At 44.5% G+C, this 16,150-nt stretch overlaps 1 protein-coding gene across 1 annotated transcript in view; it reads right to left on the bottom strand.

Annotated features, from left to right (window-relative positions):
• TG (thyroglobulin) overlaps positions 1-16,150 on the bottom strand; it is a 207,687-nt gene that overhangs the window by 34,614 nt on the left and 156,923 nt on the right. The window contains exons 42-43 of the mRNA XM_026659965.1: positions 6,921-7,085; positions 5,789-5,956 (exon numbers count right to left, since the gene is read on the bottom strand). Coding sequence (XP_026515750.1) covers positions 5,789-5,956; positions 6,921-7,085 — 333 coding nt within the window. The remainder of the gene's footprint in view (positions 1-5,788; positions 5,957-6,920; positions 7,086-16,150) is intronic.

The following is a 16,150-nucleotide window of genomic DNA, read 5'->3' as shown; positions in this document are numbered from 1 at the left end:
TCCTGTGGTGTAACTATGCCGACGGGAGCAGCTCTAGTAGTGTCTTCGCTGAAGCGCTAAAGTGGCACAGCTTCACTGTATGTGAAGACAAGCTCCAGGTTAAGAAATATCTGAAGTCCCAAAGATACATGGGAGGGATGGGGAAAGTGCAGTTATGTGCTCACAGAAAGCACTGCTAGTTCTAAACGTACCAGAACTCACAATACAGTGCACACAAAGCAGTGTCAATGTAGCCGTGTCAGTCCCAGTAGCTGTGTCAGTCCCAGGATATCAGAGAGACAAGGTGGATGAGGTAATCACCAACAGAAGTTGGTCCAATAAAAGATATTACCTCACCCACCTTGTCTCTCACCCAGAAAATGAGCAGATAAACATGGCTTGGTTCACATTCAGAAAAACAAAACACGATGCAAGTAACAACAGAGGCAGGCATCAGCCACTACTTGGTGACTGAACAGCCCTTCCTCCCCTACAAATCCTTGACAAGTTTCAACCTTGGTAGTGATTATCCATAATAGCCTTTAAGTGCAGTTAGCAGTGCTGACAAAGAATGGATAAAAATGAATGGGCACCTGTGCACTCCCGCAAAACAAACGTTGATAAGATTGTTAGAGATTGAGTGCACTTGATAACAGGTTTGTAGGGAAGTGTGAACAGTTAGGAAAAAAGCATTGCACAATGTCCACATGACAACTCGGCCACCACCCTGACAGCACAAATCCAACCCAAAAGGTGTTAACCCAGGGGAGGTGCCTTGTTAGAATTATCTGTAATTTGCGTGAATAGCCACAGGAAGGACCAGCTAGTGACCTTCAGCTACAGGGGAACAAAAACCTCAGGCCGTGGCTACACTCAAAACTTCAAAGAACTTCAATAATAGAATTTAACTGCATATTCATAAAACAGCAGGGAACGACTAGTGTTTACAAGGGTGGCAGGCTCTTCCACAACCAGTCAGAAGGTATTAATGGAGTAAGACAAGGCAGGCAAAGTCTGTTCAAATGGCAGAGGTCTTAAGAGTTTCTTCCAAGAAGGCACAAATTTAAGATATAAGAAGAGCGTTGCAGGTACTCCACCTCCACGAGGGGATTAGCTTACAGCGCTGGGAGCCTGTTTACACTGGCGCTTTACAGCGCTGTAACTTGCTGTGCTCAGGGGGGTGTTTTTTTACACCCCTGAGCGAGAAAGTTGCAGTGCTGTAAAGCGCCAGTGTAGCCATAGCCTCACAAAGCTGTGTAACCCCCACAAGTGTGTGCCCATGTCCCCTCATGCTTTTCAGCAGTTGCACAGAGTGCAAAGCAGGGGCGCTGGAACAATTTTTACAGTGGAGGTGCTGAGGGCCATTGAATCAAACTGTAAACCCTGGATATGATGGAAACCACTTCAAGCAAGGGAGTGCAGCAGCACCTCCTGCACCTCTAGTTCAAGCACCTATGGTGTGAAGGTGTCTAGAGCCCTGCATGGATACAAAATTTGTATCCGCATCTGATCCGCAAAAATGAGCCTCGGATATAAAGCGGATATCTGTGGATTTGCAGGGCTCTAAAGGTGTCCCTCAGTACCCCCCTCTGTGTCTGTGCTGTTCCGAGAAGTGTGCACGTTTGGAATCCCTGATTTCCCTTGCCTGTGTACATGTGGACAGGATCCAGCTACCCGTACAGGGTTTGTAAACCAGACTTATTCTGGGCCCACTCAGGATGGAAGCACTCCCCTTTACCCTCCCAAATGTTAGGGAGTGTGCAGCAGACAAGGATAATATGAACAGCATTTGCCACATTGGCATCCAGATGGGGACACAGGCACTGCCAATGAGATATCAGCCTACCAAACACACACTCCATGACCATTCTACAGCTACTGATTCTGTAACTGAATTCCCACTGATGCTGGGGTATGGTTTCATGAGCCAATTTAGGAGCAGCAATGCCAAAACAAAAACTGGACAGACACACTGTAGAGAACCATATTGTTACTGAGGAATAAAGTGCCTTCTTTCCCCCTTCAAGAACAATCCCAATCTTCTCAGTACCATAGTGTCATGAACTTTTCCAGGGTTTCCCGTGTTGGTATTCACGAATCTGCCTCAGTGGTCCACTAAGCCTTGCAGAATGAATGAATAATAAACTTTTCGGTTCACAACTACTTGGCCCCTTTTGGTGGGCAAAGTATTGGGATATGGGTGCCATCAATGGCCCCTGCACAGTTTGGAAGCCCCATCTTCTCAAATTCAGCTATTATTTCTGGAACTTTTCTTATGGCAGCCACCTGTGGGTAGATCAGCATTAATAGTGTCACAAACCTGCACAAACACGACCCCGACAATGGATGCCTGCAGGACAGACTGGAACCTAGAGCATTTGAAAGAAACGAAGGGTATGTCTACACTACCCACTGGATCGGCGGGCAGTGATCGATCCAACGGGGGTCGATTTATCGCGTCTACTCTAGACGCGATAAATCGACCCCCGAGCGCTCTTCCGTCAACTCCTGTACTCCACCACTGCAAGAGGTGCAGGAAGAGTAGACGGGGGAGCGGCAGCAGTCGACTCATCGCAGTGAAGACACCGTGGTGAAGTAGGTCTAAGTATGTCGACTTCACGTAGCTGAAGTTGCGTAACTTAGATCGATCCCTCCCCTCCCTCTCCCCCAGTGTAGACCAGGCCTTAGGATATGAGAAGGCAGAAACAGAGCCAGAGCAGATGAGAATAATCAGCAGTTATTAAGCGTCAAAGGAGATGAAAGGGAAGGACTGAACTGCAGCCTGTCTAACATGGAGAACATGAAATCACTGAGGCAGAACTGTCTTTATTACATACCTGTACAGTGATTAGCACAGTAAGGCCTGGTCCTTGGTTGGGCTTCCGTGGCATTACTATAATTAGTACTACTACTACTAGTGAGGAATTACAAGGACTTTCCAAATTCTCATCTCAGAAGCCCAAGTTCTGTGTAAGTACTTAACAGGAAAGAGAAAACATCTGCACATCAGAAAAATCTGGAAGCTTCCAGCTGTCTCCCTTATTGACACCCTGGTTTGCCGCATAATCTTCTGTGAGACAACACAGTGGGATTTCACTGACTGTTTATAATTAAGGTGGGATGCACAAAAGTGGTGGTAACACACAGGACTTCATTTCCTGGCCCCAGCCACATGAGCTGGGCCAAGGTTACAAAGGTTTATTCCCCATCACAACACAGGGATCGTTATGGGCTGACTCCAGTGGTTGCTGTTCCATCCTTGACCCTTGCCTTTTTAAAATCACTTTTCAAGGATTCAAAAGGAAAACATGATGTCAAAGCAAAAGCAAAAACATCCTGAAGGGAACCAACGCAGTCACTTTGTCTCTGTTCAGAATTGTCGTAACAGAGGTTCCTGTCAAATCCTTGGTTGTTATTTCTGAATGTACAAATGTCCTATGTTACATCACCAGCTACTGGGCAGCACTGGGGTTTACCCTTTTCTTGCACTGTGTCACAATGGGTGAAATTCACCTCTTTGCAGACAGACAGCAATAGGCCTTGGTTCCACTTAAAGCCCTATTTTGAGGTCTCTACCTGTCTTTTAGGGCTAGTCTACACTCGAAATGCTACAGTGGCACAGCTGCGCCACTGGAGCGTGTAGTATAAACACTACCTACACCAACAGGAGGGGTTCTTCTGTCAGCGTAGGGAATCCACTTCTCCGAGAAGCGATAGCCAGGTCGATAGAAGAATTCTTCCATCAACCTTGTGCTGTCTATGGTGGAGGTAAGGTCTGCTTAACTATGCCACTCAGAGCTGTGGGTTTTTCACATCCCTGAGCAATGTAGGTAAACCAGCTTAATTTCTACTGCAGACCAGGCCTCAGGTATTTATATGCCCCCCCCATTACCACAGTATCTGAGCACCTCATAATCTTTAATGTGTTTATCCTCACCACACCCCTGTGAGATGGGGCAGTGCTATTATCCCCATTTTACGGATGGGGGCTAAGGCACAGAGTAAGATTAAGTGACTTACCACAGGTCACACAGGAAGTCTGTGGCAAAGCAGGTCTCCAAAGCGCTAAGCTAGTGACCTAACCACTGGACTATCCCTCCTCTTCAAAAATTAAGTAGTGCCTGGCTCGCTGCACAGGAGCGAAGTTTAACCCTTTGTGTCTCAAGATCCCTTCCTCCCATTGTTGCTCTCTTAAATCTCACCTGAAATCTTTCCTACTGTTTTAGATTCCTTACTAAAAAATATGTTGGTATCCAGCATTAATGGCCAGAATGGACTTTATCACTGGGCCCCATGGTAGCAAGCCTCGGTGTTTTGGATCATTACGGTAGAGCACTGTAGCAATGTTAGTAAGAGTTACAGTGACGGTTTGAAGTTCTGTTGCCTTGGGTAACGCAGGAGGTCAGAGCAGATGTTCTAAAGACTCCTAGCCAATAGCACTGCTGAGCCCATTTCTCCATTTCGTACACAACCCAAACTCCCATTAACTCAGTGGTTACGCTCCAGTATACTATAAGTTTTTGTTTGTTGTTCTGGACAATTACTGAAGAATACTCTAGTCCTTCTGTATATACTGCTCTGCACTGATACTCTTGCATAAATGGTCCCGGAAGTAAATATGGAGAGAAAGGAACAGACAATGAGAGAGGGAGAGAATGTCTCCAGGGGGTCTGCTCACTTGTAAACAAAAAACACTAGTTTAAAGGGAGTTTGGCATTATGGGGCAGGAATGTACCTCGCTCTTGAATTCATGTGTTAATTATACATCAGGGTAATGAAGAGACAGCTGAAAGGGACAGGTTTATGTCAATTTATGCCAGCTAAGGATCTGACCCAACATTTTAAAAAATTCTTCCTGCAAGTTGCTGTACATGCAGCCTACATTTCAGTTATAATACAAAGTCACATATATAGTTTGTGCTATCATTTCAACAGGCTATAAGAACAGAGTAATTGCCATTAGGTAAAGGGACTATTTAACCACTGGGTCCAGGATTCTGTCTCTAACGCAGCCAATGCCGGATGCTGCAGAGCAAAGTAGTACACCCCTGTAGTAGGACTATTTGTGTAATACTAGATAAATGTCCCCAGTGGGTGATCAGTTTGTGCCCTGATGCTTGAGGATTGATAACCCTTTTCATTTTTAACCTAGCTCATGTATCCGCAGATGCTATTTCTATTCATGGGCAGTTCTAATTTGGAAGCATCTTTATAAGAAAGGGGAGGATTCACAAAACAGAAAAGCACAAGCAATGATATAGAAAATAAACCAGTGCAACAATCCATGAGCAAAAACATAAGATAGTAGTTGGAGAGGGGAATAAACTATGAATTTTGGACCCATATCTGGGTTTAGATTCTGAATCCTCAATAAAGTTCAGAAGGGTCTAAATGCAGCAGTTTGACTTGGGCCCATCCCTACTCTAGAGAAACCCAACAGCCAAATTAATCTTAAAGTATCGCCTACACACTAACATACAACAGGAGAAATGAATATTACATGCTTTTCAGAGACCTACTAGACATGCAGACACATGCAAAATACAAGCTAAACCAACCTGGTCTCCCAACTTTTTGCCCCTTCCCTGAACTACAGTATTATTGCATAAATAGGACATATATTTCCATTGGCTAGTCAAAACAGCACTTCTTTATGAAGGACAATGCTTTGGTGTATTTGCATGGAGTCCAATTCAAGAATTATGAAAGCCAAAAAGTCTCTCTCCTGCCAGCACAGATCCTCTTCGTTAATATTTGCTTAAGTGCTTTAAGAGTTGATCGTTCTTTTGCACAGTAAATCTATGCCTACCTTAATTGCCTTAGCTCTGCTGATCAGCCCGTCTTGTTGAGCACTTCCAATGAGCAGATCCACCTTCTTAAGTCGAGAACGCCGCAGGGCTGCAGCTAGAGGTTCCCGAAGGTAGACTCCATCAACCACTGGGCCCCAGTACTGAAATGGCCCGCTTATGGCGAGGAGCTGTGTTGAAAGGGAACAGAGAATAGTACAGTACAATCATGATCAGGATTTTCAAAAGTGGTCAGCATTAGCTTGACTCTGCGGCCATTGAAGTCAATGGTAAAACTCCCATTACATGGGAAAAGTGCTCTCCTAGAGACCAAGGGATTGGTAAGGAGATACACGGCCTTCCAGTGGTGAGCAGCTGGACCAGATTAGGAAGGACTTTGCATCATTCCCACCTGACCACGGCTTGTTTGTCTGTCTGTCTGAAATGATGAATTAAGCTGATGGCCTCATAATGGGTAAGTGTTCACGTAACACAGTCCAAAATCACAACTGGAAGGAACGGGGGCCCTTGCTGATAGCCTCCGCAGAGGAGCCAAGAGCTGAACAGGCAGAGAGAATAAACGACTCCGTTGTTCCTAGGGCTGTTACTGCTAGTTTAGGGGTGAGGCCCAACGCGATGGTGTGATTGAGACACTTGTATTGCTGATGCCTCTTCTTTACCTGGGTGTGAAGGACTCCAGCCTCCAGGACTGTCAGCACGGCATCTTTCATAAGCATTACATTTTGTTAAGTTCAATGCAAAGCAGAGTCATCTTTTCACACCGCCTTTTCTGCAGAGAACTCTCATGGAAACTAGGGGTCTGATTTCCATTGACACTTAGGCCAGGCATTCCCCACCCTGACAGGGATCATTGAAACTCCCTTCCAGACATGTTTACACTGCCAAAGCGATGCAAAGGAGCCTTAGTTTAACTGAGAATCAGGCCACAAGTATCAATGGGCCAAAGCCTCAGTTGGTGGATATCAGGGTAACTCCACTGAAGTCAATGTCAATTTATGCCAGCTAAGGATCTGTCCCAACATTTTTAAAAATTCTTCCTGCAAGTTGCTGTACATGCAGCCTACATTTCAGTTATAACTTAGAGAATTTTTCACTTGACCACAGCTCAAAGTCACATATATTGCTATGGCTCACCCTAGTCTGTGCATCATTGAGAACACTGGCAGGCAACTGGCGGAGGCAGGATACAATTTCCTCACTGCTGGACAAAGGGCATCCAAGTTCATTAGCCAGAACTGCCACTTGGTCCTGAGCTTTCTTCTCACTAATCACCGACACCGGGGAAAAAGCAGATCCTCCCTAGAAGAGAAAACAGACACCAAGTCAATTGATCCTGTCAACATGTGCTTCCCTATTGCGTGAGGAGAAGATGACAGGGGGAAAAAAATCTGCTCAGTCACTGACTGAAAAATGGAGTTAGCAAAAACTGCAGCATGGTCTAGTGATTAAAGCAAAGGATGAGGAGAGAACAGGGCTGGGTGCTAGTCCCAACTTTACCACAGATTTTTTTTGTGAGACCTTGGGCAAGTCACTTAATTTCTTTGTGCTTCAGTTCCCGCATCTGTAAAATGGGGACAACAATCCACCTCATGGCATTTTGAAACCTTTCGATGGAAAGTGGTATATATTATTACTGTGGTCTCACAAATCTCAGAGTTAGTGCAGTTTAAGCAATGGCTACTACTTTCATTGAGCTAATGTCACTTATTAATTACTACTGTTATTCCTTATTTGTGCTACACGAGCAACCAAAGGATGCAAACCAAGATCAGTGCTCCCTTGTGCTAGGCACTGTGCAAACACACAGGAGGCCATGAGCCTCCACAAAAATCTTACAATCTAACTATCATACCCTGTTCGCTTCTTATATCTGTAAGCATTGCAATTCCAACAATACTAGGGGAGCGGGACCTGGATTCTTCACTAGTGATGATGAAGCATGAGCAGGAAAGAAGCCGGCTTTGACTTTCAAAACTCAAGGTGAGTTTGCAGGACTAACAATTGTGGGGATGGGGAATCTCCTTTGTACTTTAAAGCTTGATGTGGAAGTTTTTGAGATACAGAGAATATAGAACATTACAGTGTTCTTCAGAATAGGATCAATATTTAAATTACGAGCCAAAGCCACAGAGCCCAGCTGAGAACTCAGGAGTTCCTGGCTTCCAATCCCATGTTCAGACCACTTCCCCAGACCTGTCACAGCTGGGGTCGTGTTTGGAAAAGAGCTCACTGGGAAAGGATGTCATAATGTCGTTGAGTAACCACAAAAGCCACTTATTCAAAATGCAGGTATGTTAGCATAGCCTGATAGCATCTGACCTACAACATCAGGGCTGGAATAAGCAGTGACATGGTTAAAAATGAGTCAGTTCTAATTTCCAAACGTTTAGATCAGTTTACTATAATAATTGCTCAGATGCACTTCCGTCTTTAAAAAAAACCCAGAGAAGCCGATCGCCTCAGCTGATTAGCTTTTTTCAATATAAAACATGTTAAATACAAAACTATACACCCAGCAAAACACAAAAACAGAGGCAAAGAAAAAAAAGTAAATGTATTTTTAATATTTGGTCTCTGAGAAGCCGTGCATAGGAGTTAAAAACATCCACGTCCATTTCATTGCTTCTAGCAGCATATGCATTGACTGTGGTAGTGAAGCATTCTGTCTGATTCCTGAAGTAAAGTGCAGTTTTTCTGGTGCCGAAGAAGTTACTGTAGAAAGGGATCTCTGAGTTGAAACAGGCCAGGGGGAGTAAAGAGGCGTGGATTCTATTCCCAGTTGTGCCACTGATCTGCCAGGTGTTCTTACACAAATAATTACATGTGTAATAATCCCAGCCTTACATGGATATTGTGAGGATAATTCATTAATGATTGCAAAGTGCTTTGAGATCAGTGGAGGAAAGGTGCCAGACCGGCTAGATTCTCATGCTTGCTGCATTGCCTGTGTGGGAAAAAGGGAGAAGAGACGGTCCAAAACTTCCCTGACTGAGAAACCTGTGCTTTTGGAGGAGTCCTTAGCAGGGGTAGAAACAATATAACAGGTTCCTATGCCCTCTGCACAGGGGATATGATAGAGTTGAGGAGAGGCATCGTGGGGGTGGGGAAGATGAATATCACACTTCAGCTATTCCCAGGTAACAGATGGCCCTTTAGGGACAGTTGCCTGCAGGTACAATTTAGAGCAGTCCCCTGGTTGCTCTAGCTGAAGCAGAGACTCAGGCAACTAGCTAAGAGCAGCTGAGAGTCTGGCCTTATGACTGCACAGTACTATTGTCACTTAAAATTGGCGCCGCTTCTGCCTGCCCCTGGGAGTGGAGGGTGCTCAGCACCTTTCAAGGAGTGCTCAGCATCCACTGGATGGCACCCTCTGTGATATTGGACAAGTTACGCAACCTCTCTGAGCCTCAGTTTCCCAGTCTGGGAAATGGGGCTGATGTCAAATAGCTCTTTACAAAGGTGGGTGTTTCGATGAAGGGGGTGACTAAAGAGATACAGACTATAATTATTAATAATTTGACTGACAGCCAGGGCATAGTTTTGGTGCACCATGTCTAGTTCACTCTTTAATGCACTCCAGGATTTTGTTTTGAAGCAGTTTGAGGAATAGGAGTGACTACTTTTTCCCAGCAAGCTATTCCCATGAAGGAACCTCAGTTAATCAGGACTATTGTGTCCCTCTGGCATGTTGCTGTGGTGTAGATTCCATTGTATCAGATGTGCAACACAGACTAACTGTGGAACAGAAGCCTTCATGCGAACCTCCTGCATTTGTTCTTGTTCATGTGTGTTACATATAGTAATAGACTGAACCACAACCCACACCACCACAACTTCGCTCCTTCCCCTTCCCTCTCGTGCATGAGTATCCCGTGATCTTAGAGAGACAAAGTGAGTGAGGTAATATCTTTTATTGGTGAGAGAGACAAGCTTTGGAGCTCTTCAGGTTTGGGAAAGGTATTACGAGTGTCAGAGCTAAATACAAGATCGAACAAATAGTTTAGCATAAGTAAGCATATTCTAAGGAACCATTCAAGGTGAAGTGGACTGTTAACACTGATTTTAAGACCATGATTTTTAGTGTCTAGCAAAGTTATCAATTTAATAAAGACACTGGATTTATGGCTTATTATAACAATCTGTAACCCACTATCCCCCCCCCCCAACCTCCTTTTCGTCCTATGACTACAGGGGTGTTAACGGGCCACTTCACCTTCAATGATCCCTTAAAATATGTGCTAACTACTTATGCTAAACTATCTGTTCGACCTTGTGTTTAGCTATAAAAACAACAAGGAGTCTGGTGGCACCTTAAAGGCTAACAGATTTATTTGGGCATAAGCTTTCGTGGGTAAAAACCTCACTTCTTCTGTTAGTCTTTAAGGTGCCACCAGACTCCTTGTTGTTTTTGTAGATACAGACTAACATGGCTACCCCCTGATACTTGACACCGTGTTTAGCTATGACACTCTTAGTCCTGGTCTACACTACAGAATTACTTTGGTATAACTACATCGCTCAGGGGTGTGAATAATCCACACCCCTCAGCAACATAGTTATACAGACCGAAGCTCTGGTGTAGACAGCGCTATGTTGGCGGGAGAGCTCTTCCTACTGACATAGCTACCGCCACGCACGGAGGTGGAGTTATTAAGCCAACGGGAGAGCTCTCTCCTCTTGGCTTAGAGCATTTTCACCGGATGTACTGCAGCTGCACAGATGCAAGTTTTTAGTGTAGACAAGCCCATAATACCTTTCCCCAGACCTGAAGAGCTCTGCATAGCTTGAAAATTTGTCTCTCTCACCAGCAGAAGTTAGTCCAATAAAAGATATTACCTCACTAACCTTGTCTCTCTAATATCCTGGTATTGATACAGCTACAACACCACCACAGCATATGGCTTTCTAGGTGCCCACCTTTACTGCATTTTCATATGGCTATTTTCAGACTGGCAAATTTTTAAGGAGGACTGGAATGAAAACAATTAACTGAGAAAGCAACTGACCAGATCCTCCTCTGGTGTAAATCATCAGAACCTCCTTGACTTCAACGTCTTAATAAGGGCTGAGTTTGCTCTTACTCCTACAGGAGCCCAAACCTTTGTTTGTTCCCAGAGCTCAGGCAATAGCTGTGTTATGACAATTTAACAGGGTTATAATGGTAGTGCTTAAAGGCCAGTAAGAATAGGGCCCTGTTATGCTAGGCACTGTACAAACCAGAGTAGTAGACAACCCTTACTAGCTTCAAAATTAGCTGTGGCCCAGCAAAGCACTTGTGTGTATGTTCAGTATGAAGAATGAGAGTACTTCCATTGACTTCAGAGCCCAGGCTAAAGTTCTGTTCTGGACTGGGGCTATATGAGCAGGAGCATTATGTGGGGTATTGAGTCAAGATGTGTGAAATGTTCGCGGTGAGATCAGAAATGACACACAACTCACCACTAACTTGAAACTCAGTTCACAAACCTTCGCTGGGAACCTGGTCCAAATTGAGAGACCTGGGCCACTATATGGCTTGGCATGAAAATACTTCCTCTCCCCCAGCCTCTGTCTTGCCTATTTGCATTGTAACTCTTTAGGGTCAGGAGTTGTACAGCACCCAGCACAACGGGGCCCCTGAGGCACTACTGTAACAAACATAATTATTAATTATCATCATGTGAAATCCAGGGAAAGCCAGACAAGCAAACCCATACATGGCCTGAGCCTGTATAGATTAGCTCAGCTTCTCCCTTGGCACTGCAGAACTACACACTGGAGTTTTCAGAGGAATCCCTGAATCTCTAGGAGCTGTGCTCTCCATGGGCCAACAGGAACTAGTGGCCGCTGCACAGCAGAACAGAGCAGAAGCAAGAAAATCCCTTGCATTCCCTCCTGATCTCTGGGTATTTACATGCTCTGGGAGTGGGATCTCCAGCTTCTTCCATGGGGAAAACCCCTGCTCTCCCCACCCCAGCCAAACACAAAAGTTCATAGCCAACTCCGCAAGCTGAAACTCCCTATAGGTTATTTCTGCAGAGGGAAGAATGAGGGCCAGGCCCTCAGCAGGGGTAAATTGGCATCGCTCCAGTATATATTAGCTGAGCCCAAACTGCAAAATTCAAAATTCAAAAAAAGTTTTGCTGCAGGCTCAGTAACAGAGTTGGTTCTGCTGTTTTCCATGGTAGTGACCATTTCCTCAATTTTTTTTTTTTTATAACATTTGTATTCAGGAAGTAAGTCTTGCCCTTTGGCTTTAAACCTAATATAGGATCCAATACTATGCCTCATGGTTAATCACTCTTTTTTTTTTTTTGGAGTAATACAGTCATATTTAAAAGTGATAGCATTATTTTCCCGGTTGGAGTGCGCCTGCTGAAATTTGTTTGAAGGTCGGGGTGGGGAGATTCCTATTAACAAAAGAGTTAGGCAAGCAAAATTCAAATTCACAAACAAAATTTGTTTCCTCATCATTTCCTCATCCGCATCCGCAGACCTCAGGAGCAAATGTGAGAGCAGAAGCTGGAGACTACCCACAAAGAAGGCTTCAACTTTGAGCAAATAATTCTCCTATTTAACAGAAATATACTATATACACCAGCACAAGCCTATGATTTAAAGAGAGACGCATGGAAAAAATAAATATATATGTAGGGTCCTGCTTTTCTCTTAATCACATTCACCATAGAAACATTGTCTCTGTATGATTATTAATAATAACCAGGGATAAATTGGACATGAGCTTAAAAAAAAGTGGGCCTGTTTAGAGAGATGCAGAAACATTGAATGAATTGTTCACTCATGCTGGCTGAAATTCCCAATATCGCCAACTCCAAACATCGTGAGTCAGGCACCAAAAGATCATGAGATTGGCTTAAAAATAATAAATTTGGGGTTCTTTTATTTGCCTTCTGATTTTCAAGTCTTTTTCTGGGCACACATGGGGGCTAGAAAGTTACTTTTAAATGAAAGCTGAGATTCTCACATAATCATATGATTCCAGGAGCTGAGACTTTAAGAAAAAGATGTCTCACATATCATGCAACTTACAACAAAATCATGAGAGTTAGCAACACTGCCCCTGTGCGGAAGGTCAATATGAGACCAATTCACTGTACAAATCCCACTCAAAACTGGGCTTAAGTGGAATTTAAGTCACACACAGTTCTCGCTCTGGCTATCTGCACTGGGGTGGCTCACCATGACCTATGGAAAGTCATTTGACCTCTCTGTCAGCCCGTTTGAAAAAATAAGAACAAACCTTACCTCACTGAAAATGAATTGCTGCATTCGAGTGAAGCAATCCTAACTAATGTCATTGCACCCTCCAGGCCAGCCCCATTTACAGGAATAGCAGGACGCATTACAGTGAACATTGTGCAATTGTACAAAGGGTAATGAATGGCCATTTCAATGACAAGATGGCATTATGCTAGCCACCTTAGTATTACTGTGCAGGGACACTGCAGGCTGTGTGCCTCATCTATGCTTGGAACTGGCAACTTCCTCAGACTGCAAACAACCACACCTCTCTTCATTCACATGGACTCTGAAGACTCACGCCTGCAAAGTCTTTCAGTGCTGAGCCACCAGCGAGCTATAGCCAAAAACCTGCACTGAAAATGGCTTTTACCACCCGCACTGCACAAGAAACTGTGCTCCCAGAGAGCAGTATCCCTCCATCACTGTCCTCCTTACATCCTCTCATGCACCAGGGTCTCTTTGCTCTCTTCTTGTGCTTTTGGACTAACTGTAAATCCTTCTTGGGCTTCCTTCTGCCCTGAGATACTCACATTGCCACTGAAGTTAATGGAGTTACTCTGGACGGGTATGATGGAGCAGAAGCCAATTCAAGCTGTCTTGATCTCTGCCTGAAAGCACACCATGCACGTGCATGGAGATACAACAACATCAACAATAATAAGAATACCAAAGGGCAAAACTGGGATCTGTCTAACAAATACTCCAGTGTTCAAGCTAATGAGATGGTCCATGCTTGCATTTGGCCAATGTCAAATATAAAGCTGTATTTATGGCTATTATTGGTTAACACTAATGCCCACGGAGTGCTAGGTGTTATACAAAGAAGCAAGAAGGCACAGCCATGAGTCATGAAGCTGACAAGCACACATAAGTGAGGGGAAGTAGTACAGCATGTAAGTAGAGCCGTCAAATGGCATTTGACCATGCTCTGAAAAAAGAATGTTAAGGTCTTCCACATTCCCAGCACAGCAGAAGAGGGTCTTCAAGAGGGACTTACATGTGGGAGGGGTCTACTGGATGAGCTGAGGAAGATCACACCAAATATAGGGAGCTGCAGTGAAGAAGGCACAGAGGTGATCAAGAAAGATGCTAATGAACAGACGAGGCTGGGAGCATTGGCGGATGGGTGGGACGATGTTGGGGAAATATGATGGGTCAGAGCTAGGGACGGTTTTGCTGCACAAGCATCTGCTTGTGAACACTGAGCTATCTGAAAATGGAAAAAAAAAGACTGTTTTTTCCATCAATTCTGACATTTTGCAGGTGGTAAGGTTTTTTTTCTTTTTTTATTTCCTGCACAGCTCTCGACAGATGCCATATTGCTAGTAACAGAGGAGATTCTGCAAAGCCCAGTGTTCCTGTATCTCAAATGACTCACTTGCTGCTTGCCTGATGGTTACTGTATCAAGCCAGTACGTTTCAGTAACAGGATATGAACGCCTTTAACGCAATTTACAAGCCCCCCACTGAATTCAACGGCAAAACTCATTGATTTAGAAGGGAGCACAGCCACGCCCCTATCAAATCTCATTGTTTACCATATTTTTCAATATGTGATTAGCCTACAGTGCTGGTATTACCCATTGTACAGATGCAAGATGGCTGCTGTAGTTGCATAGATGCAGTGCAGAATCCATGAGCCCAACCTTAGCAATCAAAAGTGTGTCATTTAACTCCCTCCGGCAAGAATTGATCTACTTCTCTTTAAACATGTAAATCTGCCCAGGGCCGCCCAGAGGATTCAGGGGGCCTGGGGCAAAGCAATTTCGGGGGCCCCTTCCGTAAAAAAAAGTTGCAATACTAGAGAATACTATATTCTTGTGGGGGCCCCTGTGGGGCCCGGGGCAAATTGCCCCATTTGCCTCCACACCCCCCCCCCCCTCCCGGGCGGCCCTGAATCTGCCTGGCTTTGGATCAGACTGGGCCCTGTTTTGGCAAGGACAGGTGTGTTTCAATCCAGCTTTGTGAATGCCATCTGTTGCTCGGTGCCATATTCCTTACACAGTATGCTCCCCTGGCCCTCTCCAATAGAAAAATGCTCATTTCATGTTCAGAGTCCTCATCAGCCTTCAAACTGCTACACTCTGCGCTAGATTCTGACTAACCCAGTGCAAATATACACAGGGGAGGAGCGGGGAGGATAGCTCGCCACACTCCCAGTCCTTGCACTTCCTGGGCACAAGAACTGCACCAGGCTTGGGCTGCTGTTAGATATGGGGTAGCAGGGTGACCAGATCAGATATGGAGTCTGATACAGAACCTGACCTGGGCTCCTCCAACGATCCCAGAGACATGATGCTTCAGTCTGGAAAATTCTAGCAGGGGGAGGTGCACCTTCTGCCGTAGAACTGTGCCTTCCAGAAACAGTCAGATCCTACAGTCAGGCTTTAACTAGCAGTGATAATCATGCAATGCTAAGGGAGCAATGGTTACTGTCAAACTCTCTCTCTAAGAGCACTAGATGTGAGAGCTCACCCTTGCAAACCCACTTCCATTCCAAACCTCCCAATCCTTTACCCTCTGTTCAAGATAACAACCACTAGCATAGCACATAAAAATAAGGAAACTCTCCTCTAATTACTGTGGTTCACAGTTTTGGCACAATCTGCTACCAGGGGAATTTAACCACTCTCCCTTGGTTGCAATAAGTCCTATCGAACAGCTCCTACAGCTGTTGAGCTTTTCCATCTCATTAAGTGTCATGGCTCGACAATTAAATTCTAACCTGCAGCAATTTTAAGGCTGAAACATTAATCAACAGCTGAACTCTAGTATGTTTTTTTAAATCCTGCCATATGATGTTAACATTTCAGAACACACGCTGGTCATGAAAACAATGGGTATATATTAAGTTACCTTAAATAACCTAAAGACTTTTATGTACAAGCCTCTTTCATGGGTTCACTGAGTGATCTTGAGCAGGTCATTTGATAGCTCTGTGCCTCAGTTTCTCCCTCTGAGACACAGGGATAATACTGAGCACAACAGATGTGTTCTGAGGTTTAGTTAATTACTTGGTATAATGCAGACAGATGCTGAAATGAGAAGGTGCTCTATATTCAAGCTTTTGAACAATATTGTTTATGTGTTGTCGTCTGCTCAAAAACATTAAATATTTTGCA

Source organism: Terrapene carolina, unplaced genomic scaffold (assembly GCF_002925995.2).
Source record: "Terrapene carolina triunguis isolate 2854851 unplaced genomic scaffold, T_m_triunguis-2.0 Scaffold58, whole genome shotgun sequence".
Lineage (NCBI taxonomy): Eukaryota > Metazoa > Chordata > Testudines > Emydidae > Terrapene > Terrapene triunguis.
This window is presented reverse-complemented; position numbering and strand designations above follow the sequence as displayed.